A 24,410-nucleotide genomic window follows, 5' to 3' on the forward strand; every position below is an offset into this window, starting at 1 on the left:
CACAGCCTCAGGCGAGTTCATCACCACATCTCCAGTGTCCAGCACAGTGTCAGGCACCAAGTGGGTGTCCAAATACCTCTTGTCATTTCAGTCACCCTAAATGCTCTGTGGTATCTTAAAAATCCTGAGCTTGACCAGGCATGCAGAATTTTTATTTTTGTCTTTGGATGATGACTACTTTTAATATGAAAACTATTTTAATGAATTCATAAATCAATTTAAGCAGATCATAAATTGACAAAATACATATGACTATCTCAAATCTGTTTGAGAATTATTTTTAGTTTTTTAGTCTTTGTCCCCAAAAGAACTCAGTGGAAAGAAGTAACACAAATTTTTCACTGGTGACTACATATATCTTTTCAGTTAGAATTTTGCATGAAATAATTTAAAATAGCACTTTTTGTATATCCCCAAGTTTATTTAGAAGGATAAAAAGTCAGTTCCCCTCTTCAGTGTGGCTGATCAGTGCAGCATCAGAGCAGTTGGAAACAGGTGTTACTGCAGTATAAAATAAACATAGATCTGGGTGTGATGCAGGTGGGTTTTCTCTATGAAAAAGAGCTAATAGTGATAGAATTGCTGTTGATGATTTAATAAAGTAATTTATGTAGGTGATCAGTAAATGGTGAATCTCTTTCATTTCCACTTCTTCTACGGTTAAATTTACTTGAGAACATAATAAGCAATTACTCACCTGCTGTATTAGTTTCCTGTGGCTGCTGTGATGAATTACCCTGAATTTGAGGGCTTTAAGAAAGAACAGTTTATCGTGGTTCTGGAGGCTCCATGTCTGAACTCAGTGTTACTAGACCAAGATCAAGGTGTTAGAGTGCTCCCCCAGACGCTCTTGGAAAGAATCCTTTCCTGTCCTTTCCAGCTTCTGGTGCCTGAAGGCCTGCCCTGACCATATGGCCGTATCACTCTCATCTCTCCGTCTGTCTTCATGTTGCTTTCTCCTCTTCTGTCCAGCTCTGATCTCTGTTTGCCTTCCTCTTACGAGGGTATGTGTGATTGTATTTAGGGACCACCGGGATAATCCAAGGTAATCTCTCCATCTCAAGATTCTTAACCTAGTGAGCACATCTGCAGTGGCCCTCTTCCTAATAAGGCCGCTTCACAGGATGCGTGTCCTTTGGACGGAGAGCGTAGAGAATCGAGCACACCCAGTGCTGTTGTTTCGGGGATGCTGTGTTCCTCAAACCAGATCTGCCATTTTTACCGAAGATAATTTCTAACTTAGTTGTCAGGTTGTAAATTAAGTTGAAACTGTTATGTTATGAACAGATAAAGAAGGCAGAAGCTCTTCATTTTTTGGAGTATGGTATGTGGAGAAACACCTCCATCTGCCCAGATGAATTACTCCTCTTCCTCACAGCATAAACATTGCCATTTAAAGCTTTTCCGTTGTCTTGATGGTTACTGTTCTCTGATAGAATTATTGTGAAGCTCACCTTTCAGGCCTTGTTTTTATTTGTAGTAGAGTAATGGCTAGTTTAGTGCTAGAGTAAACATCTCTGTTTGTGTACTTAGGGTCACCACGTGTCTGAGGAGCACCTGGTCCAGGCACTGGGCAGAGTGCCTCACACACACCCCACTGTCTTTCCTCCATAGGATTGTGGGCTCCCTTGGTACCAAATCTTTCAAGTGCTCTATTTTTAGCAGTATAAAGTTCATATTCCTACAAGAGGCATTCAAAGCCCTTCTGTATTTTTTCTTAAAACCTCTCCCCCTTTAGTCTTTATAGATTCCTTTGTCGTATTCCTGTGTGCTTAACCCCAGGCTGGAAACTGTTTCATAAAGTTTGTGCTTGCACCCGTCCGTACCTTTGTTCGCATGTTCCTCTGTCTACAATTCTGCCCCTCTCACCTGTTTAAATCGTATGTATCTTTACATCCCAAACTGAAACTTATTTTAACAAACACTTATGTTGCACCTATTGATAGAGAACTTTTTTAGGCACGATACCTATCAGCTAGGTTAAGCCCTGTAACAACCCTGTGAGGTGGGCACTGTTCTGGTAACGTTGCCAGTTTACAGATGAGGAAAATGAGGCCAGAGGAGTCAGTGACTTGCCCAAGGTCGCACAGCTAGTGCTTGGTAGAGTCTGGTTGGCACACAGGCAGCAGTCTGGGTCCATAACCCACACCTCTCCCTCTCTGATCCTCCCCTTGTGTTTTCATCCGTAGTTTTTCTTTCATCTGTTCTCTCACTGCAGTTCTCCCATAGAACTTACATTCTGACACATTTATTATATTTTCATTATAGCACATGATAACGCTTTTAACACAAGCTAGGATGAAAAGACTTTTATATTTATTTACTACTTTTTCTCATCAAATCACATATAGTAACTTGCCAGACTAATATGTCCATCTAACAGAATAAAATAAATTGATGTGGAAATTAAGATAGAAAGTCACAAAAAGCCCCAGGGGTAAGGTGAGTATGCAGAAAGCACGTGTTATTCTGTAGAGTTGGTGGGGTTGGTCTTCACATGATGCTTTGAGCTTCCTAGTGGCCAAAGCTGAGGAAAATATGGTTATAGAGTTCACAGTGTCTGAGTGTCTAAAAGCAGTAACAACACAAAACAAAAGACAAACCTCCTCATTGAAGCCTGGCACTTTCTAGCCCTGAGACGTGTGAGAGAATCTCCCCTGGAGAGTCGTAAGTCGTCACTACACCCAGGCCCTCAGGAAGTCATTTTGATTTTACCTCTAAAATAGGTCTTAAGTCTGTTTTTCTTTAATCACCTCTTCCATCCTTCCTAATCTATCTACACTACTCTTCCAGTTTTCGTTCACTGTGTTAAAGGCCTTTGAAAATTATATTAGATTTATCTTCTCCCTGCTTTAAAATCCTTCAGTGGCTTCCTTTGCAGCTAGAAGAAAAGCCAGACTTCCTGACCTGCACCTCCATCATCTGGCACTCTCCGGCTTTCTGCCTGGATCTCACTCCTCCTTGCCATTTTCTGCACTCCAGCCAGACTGGTCTCGTTCTGTTCCTTAAAGAGACCAAGCCCATTTCTTTCCCGGGGTCCTTTCTGTTCACCCTTCCTTCTCCCCAGAGTGCTGGGTCTCCTGTGTCTAGCCACGCCCTCAGCATTGCCTTCCCAGCGTGTTCAAGCACCTGTCATAGAAGCCTCTGCTCTTGGCCTTGTTGAAGGCCCTAGCCCCGGAGCTGCTCGACCACACGCTATCGTGGTTACTTAGTAGCAGTTATCAAACTCAATTTACCTTTCTTATTTGTTCACTTTTTCACTGATTATTACTCCTCATTATAATGTAAACCCATAAGTGCCCTTGAGCAGCTCCCTGGTGCTTGGCATATAGTAGCCGCTCAGTTAGTAATTGTTGCGTGACTGCAGTACAACAACACATCCTTTAGGCTCTTGCTGATCAAGTGTTGACCACTTACAATGTGTTTTGTGAATGTAGTTCTTGTCTCACATATGACTGAATTTACTAGGGGATTAGCTTTGTGGGAATCGTCACATGGATGTCACCACTTTGGAATTTCACAGTGGAACAAGTTATTGCTGGACTCTTCATGAATGTTTCCCACTGTTATCACTTCAGGATACCTTTCTGCTAAAATATGTAAGCAATCCAAAATTAAATCTTGCATTGAGAAGCAATAAGTGTTTTAATAAAACCCCTTCATCTCAGTTTCAAGTGAGAGAACTAAACTTACTTGTTTTTTTCACTTTGGACATAGGGAAGTTTCTCTGCTTTCAGTCTGTCCTGGGCTGTGCCTCCTAAAAGCATTGCTGTGGGTATGTCATCTCCCTCGCTCCTTCCGCAGATGCTGGCAGAGGGGGAGTTTGCGAAGAATTGAGGCCACTCCAGGCAACACACTTATTGTTTTGTTTTGTGTTTTTCTTAGTAGGTCTCCTACCCTGCATTTTGCCTGCTGCTCTGGTGGTCTGGGCTAGACAGTTTTGAACCCTCAATGATGCTCCCTTCAAAACAGCTGGCTTGTTGTGTGATGCTTTTCCTCTGGCCCACCTGGCCCTTTCTCCCAAGTAGCGAGCAGTCTTATCTTCCTGCATTTGACACCAGAAACAGGAGGAAGAAAAAGTGAACACAGTAGATGAAGCCTGTCTTTCTAAGTAGTAAACACACGGTCACAGTATTGGGTGCTGAATGTGGTGATTTTCTTTTAACTTAGGACGTTAGGCTGACCCAGTCACTCAAGGCCTTTTATCAGCTTTCATCAAATTGGTGGAATTTTCAGCCACAGTTTCTTTAACCATTTTACCTGCCCGGTTCCCTCTGCTCTGTCTTGGACTGCGATCCCACATTGGATCTTACGGTTGCCCTTCCCAGACTGTGTGTCGGGGCACTGGGTGCTGCAGCCAGCTCGCAGAGTTGCCCTGGGAGAGTTTAAAATTCCACAGGCCCACCAGCCACAGTAATCAACATCTTGTAGGCATTGCCTGAACTATCAGCTTAAGGTAGTCATTTAGAGTTTCAACGTTAGACCGTGCCCCGCGGATTTTAATGGTGTCCTATCTTTGTGAAACCGGTACTTCAGCAGCTGCTGTGATGACTGGCAAGTAGCCACAGCTACTTTGCCTGCTGGGCGCTTCTCTGCGTAGCTTCTCAAACCACGAGCTGGGACACAGTCGCTCTCATTTCCTCATCCACGTTGATTTCACACGGGAGTTAGTCTCTTTTTAAAGTGGATTATGAATGATATTCACAGGTGCTGAAGATTGTTTTAATGACTAAGAATGATGTAGTTTCCCCATAGTATATGAAGTAACGAGAAATGTTATCAAGAAAACTGAATAGTTCGTATAAGGGCCATAAATACTTCAGCAGCATATGGTGTGATTTATATTAATCTACCAATCTATATTAAAAAGTCCTTTTTTATTAAGGAAAGGATGGTTATAGGAAAACAATAATATATTTGTTTTTCTAGTAGCCAAAATTACAGAAATTTTCCATTAAAAAACAGTTTTTTAATTGTTTGATTTGCTACTGAACTTACCTTCTCAGGACATCCTACCACCTAAACTCTCAGAAAAGTCACCTCCTCCACCTCCCTCCCACTCTGTGTCTACTGTCTGTGCCTTTAGTAAAATCAGGTATTGATATGTGACCTGTCTGCCCCATGTCCCAGGCAGAACACTAGAGGACTTTTGTTGGACATGAGTTTTTTGGCTTTTTTCTTGCCATGAGGTCCACTGAATTTCTCCCACTGAGCTGCTCCCGCAGCCCTCGGCATCCAGCTGCTTTTTACTCATGTGCTCGCTGATGGCGTGTTAGTGAGCAGCCACACTGCAGGTGGTTAAAGGAGACAAAGGAGGAAAATGTGTGGTTTCTTTTAAAATCACATTAATAGGCTTTGAGAAGACAATAACTCAGGCAAATAATGTTGCAAATAGTGTGAGAACTTCTGACAAGAACTTGTAATTTAAGTGCCAGCCAGGGACAGACAAATAAAAGCGGCTAAGCGTGGTTCTCTGGGTTATAACTCAGCCAGGCACATCCATGTCAAGACAGCGTAACGCTGGGTAAATGTTCTAGGTCCTCCTGTAGACTTCAGTGCCGACTGGAGGAAGATTTTTGACACCTGACATGCCAACTGATATTTTCCTAGAATAATGTTAAAGAAGATCACTGACAGACTGAGACAGTGGCGGGTGGAAGGAGTCCAGTGAGTGTGTTCACACACGGTAGGAATCTCCTCCACCACACCCTGCTGTGTCAGAAGTTTTAAGGGATTGTTTCCTCTTTGAAAGTCAGTCTGTCAGTTTCTGATGTTGGGTCATACAACGCCACAAATTTTCCTTGAGTTTTTTTCTGTGACAGGACTTGAACTTACAGAGATGAGTAAGTCATTATCCTGACGTCAGGGGACTTAAGAGGGGAAAGTCAGAGAAACAAGTAATTATGACAGAATGGTATAAATAGGGGACAAGGGATATGAGAAAAAATGAAATGGAACTAGAAATGAGGGTACAAATAATTCTGAGTGGGGAACATGAGTATGAACAAACTTAGGAGGAAGATAAAGAAATCCAGCAGGATAGTGCCAGAGGGAAGTCATCCCAACCAGGGGGCAAAGGTCTGAAAGCAGAAAAGATGGGACTGTTTGCTGGAAATTAGGGTGGGGCACTGTGGGAAAATCAGAGTCCCCTCTGGCTGTTACTAGCTCTTTGGCATCAGGGAACTTCTCTCTGAGTGGTTTCCTCATCTTCTTTCTTTTTTTTTTTAGGAAGATTAGCCCTGAGCTAACATCTGCTGCCAATCCTCTCCTCTCTTTGCTGAGGAAGACTGGCCCTGAACTAACATCCATGCCCATCTTCCTCTACTTTATATGTGGGACGCCTGCCACTGCATGGCTTGATGAGTGGTGCGTCAGTGCATGCCCAGGAACCAGCAAACCCCAAGCCACCAAAGCAGAGCAGACAAACTTGACCACTATACCACCAGGCCAGCCCCACTATTTTTATTTTTAAATGAAGAAAAAAGTAGAGGCCAGCTCAGTGGCATAGCAGTTAAGTTCCTGTGCTCTGCTTCAGCAGCCCAGGGTTCACTGGTTCAGATCCTGGGTGTGGACCTATGCGCTGCTCATCCAGCCATGCTGTGATGGCATCCCACATAAAATAGAGGAAGGGTTGCCACAGATGTTAGCTCAGTGACAGTCTTCCTCAAGCAAAAGGAGGAAGATGAGCAACAAATGTTAGCTCAGGGCCAATCTTCCTCACCAAAACAATAAGTAAATAAATAAAACCATGCTAACCATAGGAATTGGAAGACAATGACAGGCTTCAAAGTAAGGAATGGGCTTTCTGTCTTCAGGGGGATATATCATTGGATGAAAAGGTAAATTAGTTGCGCTTGCACTTTGTAAGAGGTTGTCCTTCTCACCCACTGTCTTGTATTGTCAAGACTTTTACTAATAACCAGTTCATAACTTGTCAGAGGAGAAACCAAGTGCCTTGGGTTTCTTTCATACTGTTACACTGTAGGATAACAAAACAGTTGCTCAGTGATTTTTTTTTTAGTGGCATTGAAGATTAGGATCACAGAGTAAAGAAAAGAGGTAGCCAACAGGTTTCATAGCAGGTGTGTAACTGCTGGATCTAAACCAGCGGCAGCAGCCCTTTGAGAGCTTCTTGGAAACACAGAATCCCAATGCCCCCTAGACTTAGTGACCCGGACTGCCCCGAAACTAGGTCCCAGGTGATGAGGCTGCACGCTGAGGTGTGAGAAGCATTGCCCTGGAACCACATTTAATGTGATCTCTGAAGGTGCTCAGAGTAAGAGCTGCCAAAGTCATGTGTGTACAAGTTCCTGTCTCCATCAGCTCTGACAATTTCTTCTGAAAGAATTAAGGGATTATAAATTCCCAGAGATTGTAGCTATAGGCCATGTTCTCCTTTTCCTTTTGTCTACCCTTTCCTTCACTTGGCAGCCTCTGGCAAGAAAAAAAAGCAAAATCTCAGAATGATTAAGCTTTACTCTCAAAAAACACAAGATCCAGATAAGTTGTCAAATGTCTTAGGGATTCTATAGAAAAATAAATTACCCCTCAGGTCATTGTTGCATCAGGCAGGGCCCTCAAATAGATCTCTGGAAGGTTTATCTCACTGTGATACCGGTGATACCAGGCTAAGACCCTGGCACGAGATCCTGCAGGCACCCACTGTGCAGTCAGCAGCGGGTGCTCCCTTTCCTGAGGGCCAGGAGTCAGCTGTGTTTCCCAGGGTCACCCAGGTGCTTCTGCTGGAGCGAGCCTGAGAATTCAGGGCTTCTGCTACCAAATTCATTGATTTACTTTATACTTTTCACTTCTCATAAAATTTATAGACAAAAGTCAAACAATGTAGTATATGTATGTTTCTACTCTTACTCTGCTAATCAGTGCTACTGTTGCTAAATGTATAGAATGTATATAAATGTGCTCTTGTTAAATGCATCAGGTGAGAACTGAGTGAGTTGTACCTTCTGTCTGCTCTCTCTCCTCACCCTTCAGTAAGCAGCCAAAAGGAAAGTGTCAGGACAGAGTCTGAGTAGAAGACCACATTGATAATTACCACTTACTGACTGCTTGTTCTAGGGGAGGCACCTTATATACCCTGTGTGTAAACTTCACAACTAACTAAGAGCTAGATGTTATTAAGCCGGTTTACAGATTGGAAAACTGTAAATGGAGTTAGAGTTGCTCAGCAACTAAGTAACAGAACCGGATTTGTGTGTGGTTTGTTGGAACCCGAAGCATATACTTTTTCATCATATCCTAAAACCTCTTATTAATCTATAAACTAAATAATTAGTTCTTGATTAGTCAATGACTTTTTAAATTCAGTCATTCAAAGCTCTATTCCCACAAAAATAGCTATTCACTATAAAAACTTTTCTGGATTATTTTCATATCTGAGTTTCAAAACCAGAAACCATGATTACCCTGCTGAAAAATGCAAACAGAAAGAACAACTACAATCATATCCATTCCTCTGCTTATGAAACTTGCTACGCAGATGTGTTATCTTTCTGCTTTTCCATTATCCTCGTTCTGAGTTGTGTAGCATCCTAATCCTGTCAATTTGAATTAACTTTTCTCATTAAAAAAACCCCCAAAAAACTATTAATTATCATTATAAATGTCATCTAACAGACTCTTTTTTTTTTTCAGAAAAAAGCCCCATGTTATCGGTCCAGCTGTTCAACTTTACCCTGAACTTCATTTTGTAGCATTCAATGAATACTTTGCAATATGACAGGATTTTTATGTTAGCATGTCACTCTCCATCATGCCTTCCTCTCACCAGAGTATCATTTGAAACAATACTAATACTATGCTGCTTAACACCATTCCTGTGGAATTTCAAACCCTTAAAAATCAATCTTCAAAGCATGTTTTATAGTTAAGTATCTGGAGCTACATATATCAGATGACTTGTCTAGAATTCTATGACGGATACCTTAGGATGATTTCATACACCCAGTGGGCACGTGAGCTAATAATGTTGATGGGAAAGAATTCTGAGCTTCTTGAATATATAAATTTATGTCTTTCATAAAATTGAAAGAGTTATGAGCTTCTTGAATATATAAATTTATGTCTTTCATAAAATTGAAAGAATTATGAGCTTCTTGAATATATAAATTTATGTCTTACATAAAATTGAAAGACATAAAGTTATATGTTCAAAAAGCATGTTGAATATTTTGTGGTCCATGTCGTACCTTGGACGGCAGGGATGGGATATTAGAGGAAGCAGGGGCCTTAACTAGTTTGAATACACACAGATTAACTGAAATATCACAAAGGGGTTAGATGTACTATAAGTAAAAACTACTTTTTCCTCTAATCACATTGAATATTTTTCTGGATATATACTGAGATAAAAAACATGAGTAAAACACTATAGAAATTATAACATCTGTCAGTACAATTTAGAGTGATTGAAATTTATATATATATTGTTGATCTTCATTGAGTAGGAGATGTGCTAAATATATGTCCTGTGTCATTTTTCCTTTGTAATAATACTTCGAAATAGGCTCATATCCCATTTCACAATTGAGGAAACTGGCTTGGAAAGTTTAGGCTCTTGATTAGTTTGAATGTTAACTGGAAGACAGAAGTTAAGCAAGTAAGTACTGTCAGGAATTGAGTTCAGATCTTATACCAGTACCCTTACTCTTGACCACATCTTTTACGGTGCCAATTTTTATGGCTTAGGATAGAAAAAAAAGACCTAACATACAATACTCATAAAAGGGTTAATACAAGTTGCATAAGGGTGAAAATCTTAGATTTTGCTTCTTTTTGATGATCTTGAGAGTTTGGAAAAGTACTGGTCAGGCTTTTTGTAAGATGTCCCTCATTTGGGATTTTTCTAATATTTTTCTCATGATTAGCCTGGGATTATGAGTTTGGGGAACAAAAACCACCTAGGTAAAATGTCATCGTCATCACATCCTACCAAGGGTGCTATTACGTGACTTACCACTGTTGACATTACCTTGTAATCTGGCTGAGCTGGTACTTATTACTCCACTGTAAAGGTTCACTTCTTTGTTTTTCCCCTGGAGCATGGAATAACTACATAAATTATTTGGAAGATTTTTCTCTTCTCTCCCATTTATTAAGTAAATCACTTAATTTGTATCAGTATAGACTCTTGGAAGTATATTCTATACAGTGGGTTAAAATCTAATACTACTTTATTTTCTTGCTCAAATTATTTCAGCTTTGGCCATTGGAGTTGTTTCACTTGCCTCCTCTGCTTCTTTCACATACCCCCATAATTTGTGCTTTTTTATTTATTATTTATTTACTTATTTATTTTTACTTCCTTAATTTCTAACACTACAAGTTGCTCCAGCTTCATCTTGTATATTTCCTGCTCCAGTCCTAGAATCAGCCATTTCTCCCAGGAACCTTCATTTCTTTTATTGTTGAATGGTATTAGAAACCAAGATCTGGGTGCTTGTTACTACTGGCATGTCCTTGCTTCTAGGCCCTCTCAACCAACAGAGCAAGGGAATATATGTGTGTATGCTAACCCATGTGTAAACATATCTGTGCATATTTCTGTGATTAACCATCTGTATAAAAACGTATCCATGCGTATTTCTGTTTAAAATCTGTATCAATGTAAACCAGTCAAGCGTTTGTATTGATGTCTTCAATTCCAGTCGTTACCATACTGATCATTTTAGCCTCTTCTACTTACTTGTCTATAACCTTCTCTCCAACACGAGAAATGTGCTCCCACTGTCCACCATCCATTTATTTAATTGTTCAGTTCCTGTATACATGCATGGTGGTATCAGAATCATTAATGTTACCTGCACCCTTCCCCAGGAGAAATAACTTTATCAACTAGAGCAGTGCTGTGTACAGGTTCTTTTGCCTTTAGCCTTAAAAACTTCACTCATTTCTAAATTTACTTACTTTTCTTCCGAACTCCTTCAGTAAGGTTGTTTCCTGTGTTTTTCATATGGTTAAAACGTTTTGTCACATTCAACATTCCGTCCTGGGAGCTCTTGATTTCGTAAATAATGTATATATTTTTTAGTTTGCATACATTAAAGTTTACTCTTTGTACTATAAAGTTCTGTGGGTTTTCACAAGTGCTTTTTGTTACATGTCCACCATTTCAATATCATACAGAATAGATTCATCACCCTAAAATATTCCTACTGCTTCACCTCTTCGACCTTCCCTCCTCCCCTGAACCTATGTAAACCACTGATTTTTTTTTTTAACCCATCTCTATGTTTTTTTCTTTTCCCATATGTAGCCTTCTCAGACAATTTCTTTCACTCAGAAACAGTCATTTTAGATTCATCCATCTCTTTTCATGGATTGTTAGCTCATTTCTTTTTATTACTGAATAATATCCCATTGTATAAATGTACTTTAACTTGCTTATCCATTCACCTTTTCAAGGGAATCTTGGTAGTTTTAGCGACTATGAATAAAGCTGCTATAAACATTCATGTGCAGGTTTTTGTGTGGAAGTAAGTTTTCAAATCAGTTGGTTAAATGCCTAAGGATAGAATTGCTGGATTATATGGTAAGACTATGTTTAGCTGTGTAAGAAACTGCTAGACTGTCTTCCTGAGTGTCTATCTGTTCTGCATACCTACCAGCAGTGAATTGAGTTTGTTTTTCTCCACATCCTCGGTATCAGTTGGTATATTGTTACCTTTGCTTTTAGTCATCCCAGTAGAAGGTATGTTTTAATTTGCGATTCCCTAATGACAAATGATGTTAAGCATCTTTTCATTTGGTTATTTACCACCCATGTATCTTCTTTGGTGAGTTGTCTGTTCAAGTCTTTTGCCCATTTTTTTAATTGAGTTGTTTGTTTTCTTATTGTTGAGTTTTAAAAGTTCTTCGTGTACTGTATTTGTTCTTCTCAGAGTAGAAGTCTTTAATTTTAATGAAGTCCAACTTACCAGTTTTTATTCCATGGATTATGCTTTACATATTGTTTCTAAAAACTCATCATCAAACCAAGCTCACATAGATTTATCCTATATTTTCTTCTTTAAGTTGTATACTTTACATTTAGGTCTAAAATCCGTTTTGAGTTGATTTTTGTAAAAGATGTAAGGTCTGTGTGTAGGTTCTTTTTTGCGTATGGCTGTCCATTATTCAGCACCATTTGTTGGATACTGTTGTCCTCCACTGAGTTGTCTTTGCTCCTTTGTCAGTGATCACTTGACTGTATTTCTGTGGATCAGTTTCTGGGCTCTCTCTTTTGTTCCATTGGTCTGCGTGTCTATTTTTTCACCAATACTCAGTCTTGATTACTGTAGCTTTATAGTAAGTCTTGAAATCAGATATCACAAGTCCTCCAACATTTTCCTTCTGCAATATTGTGTTTCTATTCTCGGTCTTTTGCCTTTCCATGTGTTCTTTAGAATATGTTTGTCGTTCTCTGGGATTTTGATTGGGATTCCCTTGTCTGTAGATCAAGTTGGGAAGAATTGGCAGCTTAACAATATTGACTCTTATCACCATGAACATGGAATATTTCTCCTTTCATTTCTTCATCAGAGTTTTATAATTTTCTACATAGAGTTTCTGTACATATGTTGTTAGATTTGTGCCAGAACATTTCAGTTCTTTTCTTGCTTTAGTAAATGTTACTGTGTGTGTTTTTTTAAAGGCTTTTTTTTTTAAGAACAATTTTAGGTTCACAGCAAAATTGAGAGGAAGATACAGAGATTTCCCACATGCCTCCTCCGCCTACACCTGCATTGAACAGTATGGAACGATTCACAAATATGCATGTCATCCTTTAGCAGGAACCATGCTAATCTTTTCTGTATCATTCCAATTTTCGTACATATCCTGCCAAAGCAAGTATTGCTATCGTGTTTTAATTTCAAATTTCAATTGTTCATTGCTGTTATATAAGAAAGCAGTTGACTTACTAACTGTGTTCTGAGACGTTGTTTTAGGTGTTTATTAGTTCTAGGAGTGGTTTGCTTGTTTGTTTGCTTGCTTTATTTTGTTTTCTTGTGGTCAATTCTTTGAGAATTTTTACATAGGAATGATGCCACCTGCAAACAATGTTTTATTTCTTTCTCCAGAGTCTTATAAGTGTTATTTGCTTTTCTTGTCTTGTTAAATTAGGTAAGACTTCCAGTAAAATTTGAATACGAGTAGTAAGAGTGGACATCCTTGCCTTGTTCCCAGTCTTAAGAGGAAAGCATCCAGTTTCTCACCATTCTATATGATATAAGATGTAGGTTTTTTAGATGTTCTTTTTCAACTGGAGAAAATTTCCCTCTATTCCTAGTTTGCTGATAGTTTTTATGATGAATGGTGTTGCATTTTTTTAGATGCTTTTCTGCTCTTTGTGATCATGTCATTTTTCTTGTTAAACCTTGTTGATTTGGTGGAACACGTTGATTTTCTAATGTTGAACCAACGTTACATACCTGGAATAAATCTGACTTGGTCATGTATAATTTTGTAATACATTGTTGGATTCAGTTTGCTACTACTTTTGAAGATTTTTGCATCTTTGTTCACAGGAGATATTAATTTATAGTTTTTTTCATTTTATAGTATCTTTATCTAATGTCTTTGGTTATTCGAAAGCCTTGTCCTGTTCCCCTTTGGACCACATGTCTCTTCCTGGGGAGGTCAGAGAGCAGCTAGGCCAGCCACATGGCACCCTCCTCAGGCCTCCTGGTCCCCCCAGACCCCTTGGCCAGTCATGGTTCCCAGAGTGGGACTTAGAAAAAAAGTCTTGGGAAGTGCCTTCTACAACAGATCTCCAGCGGGGCTCAAGACCACGTGGAGGCCAGTCTCTTCTGTCCTCCCTGGCTGAGCCTGGCCAATCCCAGCCTCTGACTAGTAATGTAGAAATACTGCTCAGGAGGCAGTCCAGTGACCAGCCTCATGGAATGACTTAGGAAACGTTCCCTCTGATTTTCTTTTCTGGAGGAGACTGTGGAGAACTGATATCATTTCTTCTTTCGATATTTGATAGAATTTACTAGTGAAACCATCTGGGTCTGCTGCTTTCTTTTTTGGAATATTATTGATTGTTATATTTATTTAATAGATGTAAGTTTATTCAGATTGCTTAATTCTCCTTGTGTGCAGTTCGGTCATCTGTATATTTCAAAATCTAGTTCATCTAAGTTAACAAATGTGTGGGCCTAGAGTTGTTCATAGTCTTTGTTATCCTTTAATGTCCTTGAGATCAACAGTGATGACCCCTTTTTCATTTCTGATATTATTTTTTCCTTGTTTAGTCTGTCTAAAGGTTTATCAGTTTAATCCATCCTGTCAAAGGACTGGTTTTGAATTTTGTTAATTTTCTCTCTTGTTTTTGGAAATTAGATTTTTGACTGTGTATTTGCTGTCCAGTCAAACTAAAGACTCAGGAAGTAACGGAAGTGTAGGCAGCCATGTCGTCTGCTGTGCTTTTCCTTATTTGGGGCACGTTGTCTGTGGGACGTGGATCAGCCTGTGCCTTTATTCTGTGGAAGAGCTGCATTTTTCTGTCCTTCTTTCTTCATAGGACTTGCACATTTTCTCAAGTTTTTGCTTATCTTGAGCTATTCTTGATACAGCTGCCTCCTTCCTTCCTCTCTGACTTGAAGTCTCATATTTTGTGTTAGAAATACATGAATATGTTGAATTCAACTCAGAAAATATCTGTGTTTACCTTAAGAATGGTATTTTAAATTACTAGGTAGTATATATGTTATTTGGGAAAGTACATTTTGTTCTCTCTCTCATGGAACTCTGGCATGTATTTTGGTCCCTGGCTTTGCTCGCTGTGTGTTCTCAGATGGTTTTAAGATCTCTCTAGGACTCAGTTTCCTTGTCCATCAACAAGCAAAGTAAGGCCCATTTCGTAGTGTTGGAGTGAAGGTTGGATGTGACCCTTGAGTGGCATTATAGAGAAGTCCTCGGTAGATGCAGCCTTCCCAGATGCCATAACTTGCTATTCTGTATCCCACCCAGAAACTGTCTTGATTTCTTTGATGGTACCATGGTACCATGTTTGTTATTGCTGGACTAGCTGCCTACGTGACTTAACTTCCTTTTGGTAGATACCTGTTTCTCATTTGCTTTAGTTTTTAGTCTGCATATAGTTTCCTTATTTCCTTTTACAGAATATGGAACGTTGATTTTTCTGAGTATTTGTGCATGGAACGATGGAATCTTAAAGAACATGCTGTATATTGCTAACTTGCCCCTCTTGCTTGCAGGGGAAGGGGAGGAGTCACAGCCCGGCCAGTTGGAGTCGGTGTGCCACGCGGGACGCCAACCTCCAGGGGAGTCCTTTCCACCCGAGGGCCAGTGAGTCGGGGAAGAGGACTGCTCACTCCCCGAGCAAGAGGAGTCCCCCCAACTGGGTACAGACCTCCACCGCCACCCCCAACACAAGAGACCTATGGAGATTATGTAAGTGAAGGAGTCCCACAACAGCTTGGGTGATCGGATTGACCCCGTTCAGACACAGCATTAGGTGTGTGACCAAGGACCTTCCCTCACTGTGTTTTAGATCTTGAATCTTCCCACCTTAGTTCAGCAAACATTTATTGAGTGCTAAATAAGTACTTGGTACTAGAGGTACAAAAAAATGGAAAAAAATATAACTTCTTTGATTGAATAGCTTCCATCTAAGATAGAGAAGATGAATTTGGGTGACGGGAAGGTTCAAGACTAGGGGCAGGGAGATGTGTTATCAAGCTCTTCCAGGATTTTAATGCAGCGTTCTTTCATATTCCACTCCAGGTTGCCTCTGAGTAATTCAATCGTATAAAACATAATTGCCTACATATACTGAGCTGTTTTTGCCCTTAAGTGTTTCCTCTTAATCTCTGCTACTGAATATGGATTCTTACTGAAATTCTTTTCAGTGAAGAAAACAAAGTTCCCAATTTTTTAAGTTAATGCAAATCAGTTAGTTTTCCATTTACCATTCAATGATTCTTTGATACGGTTCATAGACTTACTTAACATAAGAGAAAGAAAATATAACCATGAAAACTGGGCTGGGGGAAGGGAGGAAGAATTCTTGAACAAGAATACAGTGCAAATTCCCTGAGAGTCTTACTATAACTTCCTAGTTGACCATAAAATAAGAAAATGAGTAGTGGATAGATGTTTCATATTAGTAATTCAAAGTATTAAAGAAAGACTATGGGAACTGTTGTCAAAGAAGGGGAAGCAGGGACAGGGCTACGATGCAAGAACAAGAGTTTTTCCTGTTGTACTTTAACGGAGGTCTCTTGCTAGGAGAGCTTTTTGCACAGTGTCTGGAAGGTTGCCGTCATCCCCTGGGCCACAGACAACCTCTCCATCTTCACCTGCAGCCACTGGAAAGATCTAAGTCTTTGTCCTGGACCTACTGAACTTTTTGTAGTTCCCTCAATGTGCTGTGTCCTCTTAGGCTTCCAGACCTTTGCTCGTGCTGCTTTCTCTGCCTCGAGTGCTCGTCTCACTTCATCTCTCCTATTTGTCCTTCTAGACTTAGGTCAGCTGTACTAGGGAAATTCAGAGGAGGTAGGAGCTGACCTACTGAGCATTGCTACAGTGGTGACATGTCTCCCTCTGTTCTAGACTGCGACTTCTGGAAGAGCACGGATGGAGAGCTTTTATCCTTTATGCTTGGCAGAGAGTGCCTACTGGGGGCTCAGTGAATTGTATTTAACAGATAGATTCTAGAATAGCCAGTTTCACCGTTTTGCTGTTCAGCGGGGAAGGATGCAGCCTCTATCTTTTCTCTTTGTATTCCTTACAGCTGGACATGTTCCTCTTTCGTTATATTCTTACCAAGCTGACAATAATAATCATGCCTGGCGCTCTTCCACAAACGCTGAGTTTCTTAAGAATAGCAGTGACTGTAAAGGAAAGGAAATGTTGTTGAATGCCTTTTAGGTAGGCCCAGTGTCTGTTTATTTCTACCTTGCCTTACCTTGAGTTCTCTTAGGTTTGGATTAATGTAGATGTTTGTGGATGGTATTGTGGTAATTGCCAGGCACAGGGTGTGGGAAACCTGGATTCTAGACCCTCCTATACCATAAATATGGTATAAATCAGGCAAGGTATTTAACTCTTTTGGCTTCACAATCCATGTTTCAGAAAGAGCTGTTGCCTCCTTTCCGTGAATTAATTCATCTTTCCACTCAGCAAAGATTGATTGAATTCCCACTGTGTGAACAAGACACACATGTTCTCTGTCTCAACATGTAGACTTTATGAGTCTAGAATGAAATTAGATTACTACAAGTAAAAATTTCTTGAAAGATTAAAGCTTAGGGGAGAAAAAGGAAGAGAAATTCAAGGCACTTGGTTTTTCTGTTTTTAGCTCTGATTTGTATTGATAATTGATGGGGAAGGCATGAAAACAGTTGATCTGAAAAGTATTCTGTAGCGTTCAGTTAGTCCCCCTTTCCGTCCACCGCAGTGGATGATGGGGTAGTGGCCATCAGAAGAAAGCCCATGTCCTGGCAGGAGCAGACAGGGTTTTGAAGCTCTGAGGAGGAAGGCAGCCTCGCTGTTTGAGTCCCAGCCTCGCACCTCGTGATCTTCCAGACACTGATTGTCTCTGCGCCTGCAGTTCCAACACAGGGTTGGGACTCTTTCTGCCGCACCACAGTGTTGCCTTTGGATAAGTGACACCGGCGTTTGCCATCTTCATTTTAATTTGGCTGGAGTGCGGCATTAGCAATTTCTTCAACTTCATACAACTCCTCTTGCACACATCAAATGATTGTGTGCTTTCTCAGTATGCTTTGTGTGGTATAGTAGGACTCATACCAAAAAGAAAGCCTATCATGAGTACACTCACGTCCCCAAATTGAATTGCTATCATGAAGAGTTTTGATTATGTGTTATAACTTCCCTTCTTAATTTTGTATCTGTTATTCCTGGGAATACTTATTAAAATTAATAGCCAAGAACAAGGCTTTTCCCACTTCGCCTAGCATTTTGTAAGCCCTCCACAGAGTTACAGAGAAAGCTTCTGCAGTTGAACACTGTACGTAACACACTTTGTTGGTAGGTCGTATGAGGAGGAGACAAAGCCGCCTCACCCTGCCCCCTCCCCTTGCCTCCCCTCTCTTCACCTCCCTTTCCCTCCCTCCCCTCCCCATCAGTAGCTCTGACTCTCAGGTGTGCTCTTTTGACCTCGTCTTCCTCCCCTGACCCAACTTTAACTGAATTTCCTACTTCCAGCCTTTCTGATACAGCTGGGCAGTCCCTGGCATATCCCCAGACGTTGGCTGTTGGTCTTAGCTGTTTGGAATCCTCTCACAGATTACTCACACAATGTGCTTAGCTTGGCAGCATGGGAAGGGGAAAACACAAACTTTAAAAAAAAGTGTGTTTGTTTGCTTGTTTCTAGGATTTTAGATCGAGCAGGGGTACAACAAGATCTCCAACTTTAAAAGCCTGGGATTCCATAACCCAAAAAGCTGCTTATCCATTCATGTGGCACATGGGAAAGTTGAAATTATTCTTAGAATATACTAAAATAATTATTCTACTGAACTGGAGTAATCATAAATTATAGTCTAAACTACATGACGGTAGGGATTCCCCCTCTCTCACCTTTGTACTCCCAGCACCTAGTATAATGCCTGGCACATAGAAGGTCTTGAATGAATGTTTGCTGAGTGAGTGAGTGAGTGAGTATTCTCAAGACTGAGTTTTTAACAATTGTCACCTGTGGAGGACCCACCCCAGATGCCTCCTGCGTGGTTTTGCATTTTTACTCACAGAGCAGGGTATATATAACTTAATTATTAGCGTATAGCTGCATAAGGCATCCGTTAGTTAGTATACATCTATTTCTCAGAAGGTTATAAACTTCTGCGGAAGAGCGCTGTCTCTTAATTAATCTCTAGCCACTAGCATAGATTCTGGCACATTGTGAGCACTTAGTAAATGTTGACTGGACTGGATAACCCTGTACAGACCTGGTAAGTTTCCTAATGAAGGTTAGCTTTGCTCTTTTCCGAGTCATTACTGTAACTGTCTCGTGCGAAATGTGGTGGGTGTCGTTTGAAAAAACGTCCTCTATTAGTTATTCTTCTCTTCTCATGCTCAGAGGGCAGTTGTGGGTTACAAGGAGGTAAGATTAACTCTGTGTAGCTTCAGAAGGTAACAGAGTAACATTGTAAATCTCATCTCAGTTTAAGAATGAACTTTCAAGAAGGACGTAATATTTAATGAGAAACTACTTCTCACGAGGCACTTTGATGTATGTTATGTCATGTTGTCCTCTCAGCCACTCCATGAGATATTACGCTCCTGTGGTGCAAATGAGAATTTGAGATTGTAGAAGCTGGATGTCTCGTTCAGAGTCACATGAATGAGAAAGAAGCAGATGTGGGATTCAAAATTCAAGCCCTCTGTTCTATCTCGAACAATCAGTGCTTTATTGAAAACAGTGCTTTATTAGCTGAGATTATAAGATCTCCTCATCTTTGGAGAAAACCAGGCAGGTGTTACACATTGCTCTCATCAGGAGTGCTATGAAAGGGATGAGAGGAAACTGAACTAACCTCTGTGGTCCCTTGCAATTTAATAATTCTCTGGTTTTAAGGTACCTTAAGCAGGCAAATAGAAGTTGAGAACCAGTAGGAAGAATGGGATGGGGTTAGGATTTTAAAAAGTAGTAAACAGAGCAATTATTGAATTTATTGGCAAAAATAAAAAATAACATTTTCACTATTTAAGAGTTTGAGAGCAGCCATAGCTGTAAAAAAGGCTTGTCATTCCTTTGGAATGCAGAAATGTAATTTTTAAAGATCTCCCTGAAGTATGTTCATAGTGATAAATGTTTTATTCTGTAGGACTTGTTGGGTTATATCTAACAAATTCAATTTACTTTTCATTTTAACTTTCATTTAACATTTAGTATCTAGACTCATTATTTCCAGAATGAAAAACAAAAAGAAATCATCAGTTGCTTATTTAAACAAAAAAGGGGATAAAATCCTATTCTTTCATGTTCTGCCACAGCTGCTGCTTCCTTGAGAAAGTATACATTTCAATCCTTAAAATCCTCAATGTTCTTCCAATTATGTCTACTAAAATGAATGTATTCCAGTATAGTCTGAAGCCCCAGAAAAACTCGATTACTGGTATATATGCTGCAATTGTTTTTAGTAGATAGTTATAGTATGCCCGTTATAAGAATGTGCTTTGTTAGCCTGAGTGAGAAAGCCTGATAAAATGAAGGCATTTCCTTGTCAAAATGTGCCTATGGAAATTTGACTGACTTTTCTAAAGGTGAGTTGGTGAAGATATTTGATCATTTATAATGTCATCGGAGCCTACCGTTCTTCAGCAGAGCCGCTGTCACAAAGTGTTCCCTGAGTGTGTGTCACTGGGAAGAACATCTGTTAGCAAATGAGTCTGTTTGACTGTGAGAAGGTGATTATTGCAAAAGCGCGGGGAACAGACCCAGTAGCCCTTTGAGCAGAAGAGGCTAACCATCGGTGAGACCAGATTGTTCTCTCAGAGCGTACTTGTCTTCTAAGAAAATAAGGCAATTTAACATGGTTAGCTTTTTTCCAAAAAAGAAGAAAACAAATAATAAATGTGTTTTCAACCTTTTGAGTATAAATTGGGACCTTCTGCTCCACTTTTAACTTAGTAAAATTAGACATAGTTACAGTAACTTCTCATCTCTTTTTTGAGAATAAGAGGTATCTCTTTCTCAAAATGACATTGATTCATTGCTTACTGTCCAAATAATTAAATAACTGACAAAGTAACTAGTGTAAGCCAGAACACATTCAATGAAAGCACTTTAACAATTCAAAATGTTGGTGAAGTTACACAGAAAGATATGTTTGATGCTTGCTGCCAGAGCCCAATTTACATAAGAATTTCTAAAGTGAAACCATTTTTGATAAATTGCCCTAGGCTTCACTTACCAAAAAAATGTCATCTAAATAGATGCCTGTTCCCCAAACACTTAGTATGTTAGTTTTATTTACTACCTCTGAAAAATCTTGTCCATTTCCATCATTTCACTAACATTTATGTGTTAATAACCACCGTATCTAAATCTCTGACTCTGGCCTCTCTGGAGCTCTCTCTGGGGTCACCTGCTGTGTCCAGCTCTCCCTGTGCCCTGCACACACTGGAAGCTGGGGGGTGGCCAGTGCAGAGGCCGTGCTTCTCCCCGCGTCCTGAGTGAGGGGGATGGCACGACCTGTACCCAGGCTCCCGGGCTCATCTGTTCACCTTCACTCCCTATGTTCAGACAGTAACCTGAGTCTTTTCATGTCTTTGTAAATAAGTGTTTGGTCTCCAGCCCGTCTCTGTCACAGCTGCTTTCGTTAAGATGCGTGTGCTCCCTGTGCAGTGTTCTCACCAGCTCCTCGTGTCCACAGCAGGTGCTCTGATCCCGTCCCCTCAGAGCACCCACTGTTTTCAGATTTGCTCTTATTTGTTTGTATATTGGTTTTCACGTTTGACTTCTCACTAACTTAAATCTTTGTTCACTCTTTTATTCCTACACCGAATAGACAGTAGTCATTCAAGAAATACTGATTATTTAGATGGATGGATTAATGGACAGATGGACAACCAGACAGACATCTAGGCAATTGCTGCACCCTCCTTAGTCACCCCATGGTGTTCAGTCTGGCTTAGCCCTTCTCTTAAATAATGAGTACTTCATACCACTTCTGGTGTACTTTCTAGTATCTGAAGTCTGATAATGCTACCGCCCCCTTGCCCTAGATCGTCAGAACTAGTTTAGAACTTTAGAAGGATCTCAGTCTCTTCAGGAGAAGGCTGAGATTCTTCTAAGTGACGTCTGAAGCCTTTCTTGTCTGTCCTTCTGTCTGACTTATAACCCTCTGCTCTCCACATTATCATTTTGTTTCCATCAATACCTAGCACAGTTCCTTAAACGTACCAGGGACCCGAACCCTGCGTTGCTGCTCACGTACTGTTGCTTCTCTCGGAAGGCCTTTTCCTGTTTTGTTTGTGCCGACTCTTGTTCCTGTTCTGGGGTTGTGGGGCCTTCCTGGCTCTCATCAGGCATGGTCAGTAGCATCTTTGGTACACTCTGCGTCGACTGCTCTGTCTGCTTAATTGTCTTTGGCCCCAGTAGACTGTGGATTTCTTTAGGACAGGAATTATGTCTTTTTCTTTCTTTTTCTTTCTTTTTTTTTTACTTTTAGTTTTCCCAAAGCCTATCATAGGGGCTGACATTTTGGAGATAGAAGTAAACATGTGGAGGATGGCCTTTATTAATGCCAACTAATTCCGTCATTCTGTGTGTCATGTGCACTGTTGAAACATAGTGAAGTGAAATTAAGTATCTTTAGCAAATTTTAGCAAACATAACATGGCTCATTTAGTGAACTAATAAATAGGAAAGACAATGCAATTTAATGAAAAGAATATTATTCTGAGAGATAAAATACTTGGTTTCTAATCCCGCTTGTCAGTATCAGCATCTATTTCTTTCTCTTTTTTTTGTTGAGGAAGATTGGTCCTCAGCTAACATCTGTGCCAATCTTCCTCTATTTTATATGTTGGTCACCACCACAGCATGGCTGACAAGTGGTGTAGGTCTGCGCCCGGCATCCAAACACATGAACCCAGGCCTTGGAAGCAAGTGTGCTGAACTTAACCGCTACACCATAGGGCCAGCCCCCTGTTTCTTTCTTAGGTCAATTATTTAAACTTTTTAGTTTCTTCCTCAGCAAAATGCAGATAGTACTTTACATAACAAATCAGCAGGTTAGACCAGATATTCTCCAAACATCTTTTCCAACTTGAAAATTCTATAATTGAGAATTTTCTGAAACTTAGTTTCCACTATCACCCTAAAGATGGTTTTTCTAATAAGAAACTGTATTTTCATCAAGTAGAAATATTGATACTGACAGGAAAGTTACAGAATAAATGAGGCAGACATTTTAAGGAGAGAAACAAACTAACAGTGTGAGCAGCTATGAGTGTTTTGAATTCTAAAGCACAAGTTTTGAAAAATGTTTTGAAATGAGATTCTTTTTTCAAATGCAGACTGACCACTCAAGATGTATAAGCTAAAATTGTCCTAGAAATTTTAATCATGTTATTTTCTAACTCGTTTAATTACGACTACGTCAGCCGTCTAGTCATAGGAAGTATTTGCCATTCACTAATATCCTTGGTGTCTTTGTGTTGTGAAATCATTCACACTTTGGAGGCTGGGCCAATGGGTTAATCCCCTTTAAAGATGGGTATGGGGGCATTCTAGATGAAGTCGCACAAGTTCCTCAGAGTCTGAAAGCCCTCTCAGGGACTTGATATGCTCTGATTATCCAGCTATAAGGTGTTCACTGAACAGACTGAAGTTACCCTCTCAGCAGCCCATGTGGTGCGGTGGTCCTGCCTTGAGAGAGACGGGGTCAGCCGGGTGCTGAAGGGCTTTCATGGGAGCATGCGCTCTGCCTCAGGTGCGTGTCTTTAAATGAGGAGGGGGCGGCTCCTCGAGGCTGTGGGACAGTGTGAAGTAGCAGAGCCAAGTACTTCTGACTGTAGCACCCAGGTGCTTTTCCCTCTGGCCTCTCTGTCAGAATCTGTAGGGATGGGGGCCGGGCATCCATATGTTCGAATGTCGCACAGGGGACCTTGATGTATGGCAGAGCACCATGTACTGCTGCACTTTCCCTTGCACTGTTGCATCCAGGCCTCACCACAGCACTGTCATGGGGGTCCTCATCTGCAGAGGAGGAATAATGGTCACTAAGCCACAGATGAAGAAAATAACCCAACCCGTACTATCCAAAGACGGGTGTGCCTTCCAGTGACCCACGCGGATGAAAAGTACGTGCACTGAGGGTGGATCCCAGATTCTCGAACCACTGGTCTAAAGCATTATCACCAACATTCTGACTTGTGTAATGTTATGGGCTTGAAGAAACGAGAAAATAAGTGAGGAAAGAGTACAAGAACCAGAGCAAGAGTCCTCATTGAATATCCAGACATCCCTAGCCAGGGACGTTTTTTCCAAACTGAAGCACTCACCAGGTCTGCCTTACTAACTACTGAAGAGCCTGAGTTTTCTAGATGCTTCTTTGTAAACTCATCAACCTCAGTCTTAAGGTCAGAAGTTATTGCTTTGTTACATATTTGCAAGGACACTTCCTGACGCAGATGGTTTCGTTGGAAACCGTCATGAAACTGTCCAACGGTCTACTCTTGTTGCTCTCTTCCAATGTTGTGATTCTGTAATCACTGAAAAATGATATGTTCTTCAACTTTTTAAAGTTAATAGAAGAAATAACAGCTGCCGCTTATTGGATGTTTATGTTGTGCAGTGTATTAGTGTGCTGGGCGCTTATCCTAGATTATCTTACTCAACCCTCACTTCCGCCCTGTGAACTACATGTTGTAGTCTCCAGACCGTTTAGGATAACGAACTTTTCCCCAATCAC

The 24,410-nt window shown here is 40.5% G+C and overlaps 1 protein-coding gene and 1 non-coding gene across 11 annotated transcripts in view; one reads left to right on the forward strand and one right to left on the reverse strand.

The window, feature by feature from the left end:
* Positions 1 to 24,410, forward strand: part of KHDRBS3 (KH RNA binding domain containing, signal transduction associated 3) — a 189,864-nt gene that overhangs the window by 101,208 nt on the left and 64,246 nt on the right. For all 10 annotated transcript variants that reach the window (XM_014728096.3, XM_070221863.1, XM_001499530.7 and 7 more), the window contains exon 6: positions 15,219 to 15,414. In XM_014728096.3, the coding sequence (XP_014583582.2) occupies positions 15,219 to 15,414 (196 nt within the window). The remainder of the gene's footprint in view (positions 1 to 15,218; positions 15,415 to 24,410) is intronic.
* LOC111775109 (U6 spliceosomal RNA) lies at positions 12,744 to 12,850 on the reverse strand. The gene has a single exon (XR_002810611.1). It is a non-coding gene; the product is annotated as a U6 spliceosomal RNA (small nuclear RNA).

This window comes from Equus caballus, chromosome 9 (genome assembly GCF_041296265.1).
Source record: "Equus caballus isolate H_3958 breed thoroughbred chromosome 9, TB-T2T, whole genome shotgun sequence".
NCBI classification, from domain to species: Eukaryota; Metazoa; Chordata; class Mammalia; order Perissodactyla; family Equidae; genus Equus; species Equus caballus.